The sequence below is a fragment of the Mizuhopecten yessoensis genome, unplaced genomic scaffold (genome assembly GCF_002113885.1).
Source record: "Mizuhopecten yessoensis strain PY_sf001 unplaced genomic scaffold, ASM211388v2 scaffold11173, whole genome shotgun sequence".
Classification (NCBI taxonomy): domain Eukaryota; kingdom Metazoa; phylum Mollusca; class Bivalvia; order Pectinida; family Pectinidae; genus Mizuhopecten; species Mizuhopecten yessoensis.
In genome coordinates, this window is record NW_018408916.1 from 415974 (window position 1) to 426899 (window position 10926).

Consider the following 10926-nt stretch of genomic DNA (forward strand, 5'->3'; position numbering starts at 1 on the left):
TTATTGTCATACTGTGAGTAAATTTCATAGAATTGTGGTTGTAATATGACCATTATTGTCATACTGTAGATAAATGTCATAGAATTATGGTTGCAATTTGAATTTTGGTAGTTATATGACCAATATTGTTAACAGCAAGTAAATATTAAGATATAAACAAAACAATTGCAATGTGTGGTTCACATAATTACAAGTTCTGGTGATAAATGAAAAAACAAATTGGGACAAAAGCATGGTGAATCTGTCTGAACAACTTAATTTAATAGCCACTGTATACATTTAGCTTATTGGTTCATGGTTAATACCCTTTGGATCACACAGAGTCAACATAAATGTTGTTGAATAAACAATGAGCATGCATACAACACTATAGTCATTTTTATCTTGCTAGAAATTATTGAACAAAAATTGTTTTTTCGACGGTAAATGCATTTTTTTTCTGCGTTTGACATTTATTTTTAGGCACAAAGGTACCATTTTGTCTTAAATATATTATTAGATATTAGACATATATTTTAATGTTTGTTAAGTATACCATAATACATCAATTATGGTCGGAAATCCAAATCTATATTGTGCAGGACATGATGAAAACATCCTTCAACTGTTGGCTTCATAATCCTTTGTCAGCCTGGGTATAATCTATACACTTATTCGATATAAGCCGCGGTAATATCCTGTATTACTGCAAAACATAACACATTTTATCACAGCCCCTGTACAGGCATGCTAACACTTGGAGATAGTAACCAGGTGGCATAGGACTAGTAGTTCGCGCCTGATAAGGCAGCTTCTACAAAATCATAATAAAAATGGTGTTGATTGATAACTTTTGTTGTTTGCACATTTATATTTATACTGTAAAGCGCTTTGGAGTAGATTATTCTAGATAAGGCGCCATATCACATGTTGCATAATAAATATAAAGTACAACGTGCAAGTAAATCTATTTTATCCCCAAGATCAATGACGTCATCCAAGAATCTCAGACTTGGTGTCTTACAAACACCCTTAGTAAGTTATTTGAATAAACATTACTGGAGGCAAATATTGATGATGGCTCTATTTTATTGATTAAAAGTGTTTGTAATGATAATACACAAGCACATGTTGATTAAAAACAACTTTCTAACTTTCGCTACTTTTCTCTCTAATTTCACTTAGAATACAATGTCACAAACTTGATTTGTTAACCGTTTTGATATTTGCTTCGTTAACCGAACAACCGTGGGAATGAACAGGAACCATTCCAAGATAAAAAAAAGAAAAAAAAAAAAAAAAAAATCCGGGGGTTTAACGTTTTGCTGATTTGCAATTAGACCGTTTCATAGTTCCATTTCCGGTATAGAGAGTGCGTTGATGATCTTTGTAGGCGGCCATGTTGGCCCACGAGTAGTAGTTCATGTTCATCATCGCAACGTTTGGTTTGTATTTCACGTTTTTCATTTTAGCAGATAACGTAGGGGTAGACAACCTACTTACAATATTATTCACGTTATGCTCGCCTTTCACATCGAGACTACGGCGAATAATCGGAAAGTTCCCCTGGTTACTTTGGAGATGATCACGTGGTGATGAGGAACGAGATGCCCGGATGGGTTTTCCACCCGTCCAAGATGGAAACTTCATACCAGAGTTTTTCGCTGATGCTACATTCTGCAGAAAAAAACAAAACATCATTGAGATCAGAATGTTATAAATTGTTATACATTGTATTGTACTTTTTATATAAATATATTCTAATATTTAATACGAAGTTTGTATGATCAAACAGACACCAAATCAACAATGATGTTTGTTATTTGTTAATGATTTTGTTTGCTTGGGGGGTATACATACCTAGATAGACGAGATGTAAAGTATGTGTATTTATTTATTTCAAGAGGAAAAAGTATGCCAGCTCTGATGAATACCTTCAAAAACAAATATCATCAACGTTGACAAAGTTAGAAAAAAACATACAGCGCGTAAAACCCCCAAAACAACAACAACAACAACAAATATCAAAAACAAAAACAAAACAATAAAACCCCTTATCCTTAGGAATGAAGTGTTATATTCAAATACTGGTTTATTAGAAATGGCCGAATTTTTAAATATAGGTAATAAATAAAATAATATGATAATAGCATGGAAATGGTAGCCATATTTTTTTGACAAGGAATAGGTACGCCGGAATTAGGTTTAATCGTGATGTGAAAAGTTGGGTGTTTATTTTTGCAATGCAAATAACCATATTTTTCATATCACCTGCAATTCAACAAACTAAAAATTATACACATTTTTAAAATTTCATAAAAATAAGAATCGTATTTATTCCATCAAAATCTGATTTGTTTCGGAATCATCATTTCTTTTTCAGATAAAGCTGTCTGTTAAATACTTTGTGCTGCATAACATCTCTTTGTTCATTGTTGGAAGAGATTTGAATTCTTCATGATAAATAATCAAACTCACTCCCCTTTTGTGAAATTTCTTCCTCCTCTCCTAGTTGAAAATGTGTAAATAGTAAATAATCACGATTAGAAAAGACCGACATCAACAGGAATATTCCGCTTACGCTACAATTTACCATAGCACTTAAAAAGACTTGAAATGCTTAGTAAAATAGGAATAACGTTATTATGAAATACGTTCAGAAATTGTTTTACAGTCTAGAAAGTTCCACATGATAAAAATGATATAGCTAAACTACTCCTATATAGTTACATACGTTTACTTGACTGAGATCTTAACAAAGCACTATTACCCTAATTTAATTAAAATAAGACCTCTCATTGCACTTTGTTATGGAAGTGTAATGTTAGAACGGGTTTTAATTATATTTGGATTACCTCTGTGATTAATTTTTTGAATGTTTAGTCTTGTGATATTCTATGTCACACTTTCTATGTGTAATGTATATATATCCGAATCAATACCATACAGCGTAGCGTTATAGTATTAATTGTTATACTATTCAATTTTACTTACTGTTGGTTTGTGTTAATACTTTTATCCGATCACAATTGATATTAACGCGAATGAATCACGCTACGGAGCATCTGTTTGGACGTTTCAGCGACGAATTGACCGAGTTCCTTAAGGATATATATGCTGCCTCGGTCTGACATATGTATCTTCTTCGCAGAAGAGTTTTACATTAACAAAATTATACCAAATAGAAAAATGTCTTATACATTGTATGAATAGCAATTTGAACTTTGCCAATTTTGTTGTGGCCCATTGAACGGTATAAAGAAAGAAAGCAAGATTTTGAAATAAACGAATCTAATGTTTATTAAGAGAGGTAACAAAGGGAAGTAACAAGACCATTCTTTCATTCCTTTGTTATTTACGTTACACGTCTATTATTGTATTGTCTTTCTAGTTATAAGGTCTTTAATACATTTTTAGTTATAAAGGTACTGCTACATTGTAATATAAGTTACAGGTACATCATGCATGGTTAATTAAGTTATACAGAGCTTAGAGGAAATAGTTCAGCATAGAGGTCAATAGTACACTAGTGTTAAGGAGTTATCTTAAAGATGTGTTTGTACATTGTATTATAAACTGTATGTAAAAGGGTCGCATGCGTGTATATGACCCAGTTTGTAGATTTTTAGGTGAATTGCTGTTGGTGGGTAGATATTGATACGATTACAGTAGATTAATAGTTAGGTCAAATGTGGGTGTGGGCTCTCTATGTAGGCTATGAAAAAATACCTTTAGCCTAAGACATGGTTAATATGAGAAAGGTTATCGGAATAAAATTCATAGATTTAGTCACGCTACTTGTCAAAAAACAAAAATCGTGGTACGGTATAATGAGCTTTCCAGAATAGCTTTGTATCAAGAGTGATTAATTCTTCCAGAATAAATTGATTTCTCAGCTTTCCACAATATTTTTTTTATTCAGAATGAGGCCGCAGACAGTTAAGCAAACATGCCAGTCGAGCAGCTTTAACCTGGCATATTATGTATGTGGATTGTTTCAATAATAAGAGGTAAAAATGTAGTTTTGTATAAGTTTATCCACTGTACACTTCGAGACACCAGTACAACCTGTCTATATCGGTTCGCTCTGTATCCAAGCATTAAAACAGCATGTCCGGTAAAGCAAAAAATCCGTCAAGATGGAATATAGAAGTTTACCTAACATATTGCACTCTGCATATTTTATTTAGCACAAGATTTTTTTTCGCGGTTATTCACTAGAAATGAATTCATCGAAAATATAAATATCCTACCACTGTTTAAAATACCCGATAGTATTCCCTTCTCGGTTTTAAATCTCTGCAAATTTGTCGAAATATCTTTTTTGAGTCCACGAAATAGAGGTGAGATTAAGTACATCTTTCTACATGTAAAAGGACGTATGATACCTGATTTGGTATAAGTGTTTTTGACTCAATATGAAAATATGTTACTCGACTGCCTGAATTCACATGAGGATATTTGACTCCAAAGAACACATTTGACACTCTGTATGATATTTTACTCAAATGAGTCCTCATGAAGTTGATATTTGACTTCATAGAGAATTTGGTTACGTCTTTATAGAGAAAATGGATTAATTTGACGCCGTATTAGGAGGATGGAATTTGACTCTATATTAGAATACGGTACTCCGTAAGAAAAAAAGAATTTTGATTCTATATGAGAGGGACAACAAGAGATGAATGTAACAGAGGTCATTATTTTTTTTAATGCCGCCGCCAGGAGTCGAACCCATTAACTCTGGATTACTAGTTTTATGCTCTACTGAATAAGGTAAAACGGTCCCTTAGCCGAGTCGGTAGGAAGTTGCTAGTACATGTATTTTGTACCAGGATGACATACACCCCCTTAATGAGAGAACTCGTCTCTAGTTTTTGCAGGGGGTCGTATCGATTCCTTTGTAAGTCCCGGGTCCCTATTTGGGCGCCAATGTAACAGAGGTCATTATTTTTGTAATGCCTCCGCCAGGAGTCGAACCCGGGTCCACTGGCCTTCTTGTCTTACGCTTAACTGAATATAATTCGAGGTTCTTATCTACCGCTTTATCACAACCTAGTTCGTAGGTCGTCTCAAAGCGGTTCACAAATTATTATCCGTGGTTATAGGGCCTTAGCAACCAGCCAACATCTTTCTCAACTCCCTGGAGAGCATACAGCCAGTGCTGCCATTTCGGCGCTCAAAGCTAGCATTCTACAATTCTAGCACTGCCCAACCACGTATTCATTTACAGCTGAGTAGACTGGAACAAGCAGAATAAAGTATCTTGCTCAAAGATGCAACACAGTTGAATGAGTTAAAGAGACAATTCTCCTTAGCCGAGTCGGTAGGAAGCAGCTAGTATGTTCTTCCAGGGTGATTCTACCAGGGTGACAAGAGTGGTAGGAAATAAACGGCCTCTTTATGGGTTTTGAATCACAGGAAGCTGATCGATCGAACTCATAACTACACTTGTAAGTTTAAATTGTTTTCGGCGATTAGCCTATTCAAAAAAGAAAAACTATAAATGCATATGGATTTTGTAGCTTTCAAACCTCCGTCATTGACAAGAACATGAACCGATACTTTTGTTATCCAAATAAGGTCACTTGGAATTTAATAGAAACTTACGTATTTCAGTTAGAAGTTTAGGAGCGTTTATTGAAATAGGTTGGTTACAAATAATAAACCATCGTTTGTAGGTTTGAAGTGTTATGCCCTTACTTGAAGCTTAATTCAGTTTGAAATATTCTTCAATCTCGGAACGCTTAGAAATGTACAGTCAGTATTGTTGAACTGCATTTTGCAACTTAGAAGTATGTTTCTTTGAGTTCGAAATATTATATAGTCTTTTGAAGCTTAGATATATTCTGTTATGTTGTTAGTGACGTACACATTGTTTAGCGGTTCTTTGTGTATTGTGCGTCTTCATTCACAAAAAAATGAGAGAAAACATAAGCAACGGTGAAAAATGAAGGACTGCTTCGTCGTTTCGTGATATTCAGAGGGGGAGAAATCAAGAATTAGAATTTCTTTGTAAGATTGAAAAGAATTTCATGTTCTTAAATAATAGGAACCGATTCGCTTTGCATTATTTAATCTTTTTATATGCCTCACCATTTTTTTCTTCCGTGGGACCGATGAATTTGACGTCATTGGTTTTGTGACGTCATATGAACTAGCAGCAGACTCAGTTCTCCAGCTGATGGACGTTGAACCTGCATTCGACATGATTAGGCTATAGTGTCACCATCTAGCGGCTAAAGTATGCGAATTGAGTATTCCTCAGTCATCGAATGGTCTATTCCACAATCCTCGAACGGTTTTTTCCTCAATAATCGATTACTTTATTCCTCAATCCTAAAACAGTTTATTCCTCAATCCTTGAATAGCGTATTCCTCATTCCTAGGACAGTTTATCCCGTATCTCCAACCCTTGAATCGGCGTTTGAAACCTCAGATATCGCACATATATCCCATCTGTGAAGAATCACTATCTACATCATCAAAAAAATTTATTCCGATTTAAAAAGTGATACTATTTTTCAAATCGACCTATATTTTATCAAATATCTTCTTTCTTATAACTACTGTGTCTTTCGTACTTTGTCTCGCTATTTCTTCTCGAACAATGTGAAACACAACCGTTGTTCAGCACACACACGCGGTTTGAATATTATTGTGTATAGATACAGGTATATTTTTAACATAGCCGGATTACCAGTAGTATTAAAGGCCCGCTAAGGCTAAAGTTCTGTATAAATTCTTATTTCGGATTAAAAAATAATCCGTTTTGATATTCAGTATATTTTATCCATAACGCAATGAAAAAAATAATTAGACAAAAAAAGTCTGGTCAAACACTCTTGTGTATTTGACCTTAATCTTTTGGTCACTGGGGTCAACCCATACACACAGTCTGTCACTCGTCACATCTCGGCATATTCCGTACTCACATCAAATTCAGTTAGATGAAAGGTACCGGAATCGGCCGAGGTTTGCCGAATGACAGTCTGTGTGTAGGTGTACACACTATTAACATGGAGGTTACAGACGGACGGCAATTAAACCAAAACAAACAATTTAAAAAGTCAGGTTCCTGTTTCTTGAAAATCCTTTTATTTAAGAACATTCCCAAATTCAAGTCTTCTTCGTACAACAACATTGCTGAAGTTCAGTGTATTTTAGCTTAATATTATCCCATATATCCAGCGTTGCTTTCAATACAAAAAAAAGTTTAGGAATATTCTTAGGTTTTGGGACGTTTTCGAAACCTGTATGGCAGAACAAAACTAGGTGATATTTGTAATGAGTAACCAAATCAAATAAACTGAATATAAATAACTTTCTCGCACATTATTATCCAGAAAAAGTAAAGATATACCATTCTAGAAAAAAGTTATGGGATTAAGGCTAAACGTTGGTTGATTTCTTTTAATCCTCAAAAAAAGGACGTTCTTTTTATTTCAAATGCAAATGAAATTGACAATTACTGGGATTTGATGTTTGATGGGAAACATTTAAATTTTACAGACGTACATAGACATTTAGTCGGCTATGAAAAAGATTAATGTTTTACAAAAACTCAAATACTTGTTGAAAAGAGATTCACTTTAAAAAATGTATAAATCTTTCATCTAGCCAGTTTTTGAATATGCCTGTGAATTATGGGATGGTTGCACTGCTTTTGAATCTGAGAAATTAGAGAAAGCACATAGAGATGCGGCTCGAGTTATAACAGTATTGCCTTCGTATAAAAGTAATGATTCATTATATTTTAAAACGAGTTTTGAAAAACTATCAGAGTGGAGAAAAAGGAGAAAGTTGAATATTTTATATACAAAAAGAAAAATAATTCAACCCCCAGCTATTTATCGACACTTTTGCCAAACACAGTTGGTAACAACAATCGGTACAATTTACGGAACCGATATGATTATAATATTCCTTCTTTCGGACTCTCGTCAGGCAACTCCTCTTTGTCTGTCATCGAGTTTACGTAATTGGAGTTCGTTAGACAATTAAATAAAAACATTACCGTCTGTAAATACTTTTAAATTTTCTATATCTAGTGGTGCAAATTCGTCTCCATCATCTTATTATAATTTTGGCGAATGCAATTTAAATATATTACATACGAAACTCAGGCATCAGTGCAGCTCTTTGAAAAAATGATTTGTTCCGTGTTAAGATTGTTGATAATCCATCATGCGCTTGTGGACATTCTTGTGAGGATGTTGGCTATTTTTTCTTAGAATGTAAGCTTTAAATACAGCACGAATTACGCTATTTTAAAACATAAGCTCGTTGAATATATATCCAGTTAATTTATTTTTATTTTTATTTAGCAATGGAAATCTGTCCGTAGATACCAATACAGAAGTATTCAGACACGTGCAACTTTTCATCAAATCCAGCACCTGGTTTTAAGTAAAATACAATAATTGTAAAATAGCGAATGTATGGGTTTTTAGATGCTATCATGTAAATATCGATATGCACTGTATTAGAGGAAAAGGCGTTGATAAGTTGATATAACTTGTGCCTAATACTTTGCTCAAAATTGGGGCAATAACTACATTGTATGTTTCAATCAAAAAATGAATTGTGTCTGAAAGTATTTTTTATTGAAAATTCAGAGATACTTGTTGATTGGAGTATACGAATCAAAGAAATAGGAAAACGAATCTTTAACAAATTTCGGGTTCGAATTGACGTGCTGTATATTAATAGCGGTCGTCACATGTACGCTGTTTAGCGGGACATGTTGACAGGGAATATAACTCTTGAACAGCGTATAAAGATATTTCCTTGGAATTTATGCTTCTTTCTATTCTTCGTTGCTATTAAACCGCGAAATAGCAGCTACCGGTCGTCATCATCATAAGTATTAACGTATTGATCTTCTGCCCCTATTCCGTCTTTGCGTATTGCAGATTTATCTTCTCATGTGAGCAGGTATTGATTGTTACGTCATTGGTTTGTGTGAGAAAATTACGTCGTTTTTATCAAAAATTAATGACGTTACTCTCACAAACAAATGACGAAACAATCAGTACCTGCTCACAAGAGCAAATAACTCTGTAATACGAAAAGACGGAATACCGCAAAAGGTAATTTTATTCGTTCTAATGTTTTTCGCAACCAAGTCTTCATATATAATAATTAATCGGTGGTATTACTAACATCATACAAGGTAACCACATTTTTTAAATCAAAAGAAACAGGTTATAATGAAAGAAAAAAAATCAATTGGCAAACATTGAATTTAAAGAAAAGCTGAAAGACGCCTTTATCAACCCTTGAATCTATTAGTAAAATGAGATTTAGTATTGTTGATCTGATCTCGAATGTTTTCAATTTTCACAAAGCAAATCTACTTAGAATACATGTGCAATACAGGTAATCGTGTGTTTCTAGGCCAAATCATTAAGCCCCGATTTAGTGGATTAGAGACCAATCCGAGCCATGTGCTACAGTATGTTAGCTACACCAAGACGTAGGATTGGACATTTAACACATGGCGTGTCGTATAAAATCATCCGATGATAAGGAGAAACAAAATACAAGATCAAATGATGTCTAATAACAAAACAATACGTAAAGACTACTACACGGAACAGCGTACTGGTCTGTTCGGTGTCTGTCCTCACAATATCGAACCATCTGAAAACAGAGCACACGAGAGAACGATTATAAAACTCTTTCATGCACAGGGGTGTAGGATAGGGAAATTCCACCAAATAGTTTTTCAAACTGGGCAATACACGAGGCTCTGCCGTGGGATTTGCATCAAGTTAATAACCCCGAGGGTGGAATTTCCCTATCCCCACACTCCTGGGCTTGATACAATATTTTTCTCTTGTTTGAAACAATAGAAATAGCTCTGAAATCGATAAGTTGCAATTTCCGCATCTAGACATTAGAATGTTCTGATTTCGTGATTGTTGTCACATTACGTCACGCATGTGAAATGGGGTGCAATATAGAAATGTCTTATACCATTTTCTTACCCTGGACAGTTCTGTGATATGTTCACAAGAATAAGAGAAAAAGATCCAAAGTGTTTTAAACGAAGCAGCGATCAGTTTTCCCTCGTCAATGTCGCGTAAGTAGATTAGATGGCGACATCCAGGTATGTCCCTCGACTCCATACGTAATTTGTTCGAAATTTAGATTTCAAAATTGCATGTGCCAGAATTGTGGCTTTCGACGCGCATTGCTGATGACATCTCTCCGTGAGTTTTTCGTATAAATGTACGTCAATACATGAATGCAAAAAAAGTTTGGTACCTTTTTGTACGGTTGCTCATACGTTTCCAATGATCTGCCCGAACCGTATACTTAAATGAGGTCTCCAAACACGATCTTTGTCTTATGTCGAGTTTGTTTATAACAGTTCGATTTGTCATTGCAAGGTAAAAAAAAAAAAGAATAAATAAAAGCAGTAAATAAGTAATTAAACAAGTAAAAAACCAAATATAAATTATTAGAAAATCATGTCACTGACACGATGTGAACACGTGGCAAAAATGGATATATCTTACCTTGAGTAGCGAAGACAATATGCCCTTGACTAGCGAAAACTTGATCTGTACTTTAACCTTAACTTGTGACCCTGACCTCTAACTTTTTTTCTTCTCCCGGACCCGGAATTATCCAAAGACACACCGCCTATCGGTGGTTTATATGTTTCTGGTTCAATTGGAATGTTTTCAACAGTTAGCAATTACTCCGAACGAGCAAAATCTAGTTTGAATTTTACCTCAGTTTGGTACCTTATGACCTTGGAGTGGTGATCTGAAAATGGTTCTTATCACAACGCTGTGTGGTTTAAAATATGTCTAGTTACGATTCATATGTATATGATAATTCATTGAAATATTCTCACCTGTAAGGAAGTTATACTTTGGAAATGAAAATTTTAGCAGAGGGAAGGATTTTAATCTTGACTCGTAAATAACACAA

At 34.4% G+C, this 10926-nt stretch overlaps 1 protein-coding gene across 1 annotated transcript; it reads right to left on the bottom strand.

The window, feature by feature from the left end:
• Nucleotides 1–229: 229 nt before the first annotated feature.
• LOC110467478 lies at nucleotides 230–6608 on the bottom strand. Its single transcript, XM_021524682.1, has 2 exons — nucleotides 6076–6608; nucleotides 230–1656 (listed from the first exon to the last, which is right to left on the bottom strand). Exons 1-2 carry the CDS (start codon nucleotides 6187–6189, stop codon nucleotides 1294–1296), a joined length of 477 nt encoding a protein of 158 aa, XP_021380357.1. The 5' UTR covers nucleotides 6190–6608; the 3' UTR covers nucleotides 230–1293.
• Between the last annotated feature and the right edge of the window lie 4318 nt (nucleotides 6609–10926).

Bases quoted from the DNA above. Each gene is read 5' to 3' on its own strand.
- LOC110467478 (XM_021524682.1), bottom strand. From the start codon at position 6,189: ATGTCGAATGCAGGTTCAACGTCCATCAGCTGGAGAACTGAGTCTGCT. The intron at 1,657-6,075 runs GTGAGGCATATA...TTTTTTCTGCAG, and splicing joins TCCCACGGAAGAAAAAAATG to AATGTAGCATCAGCGAAAAA.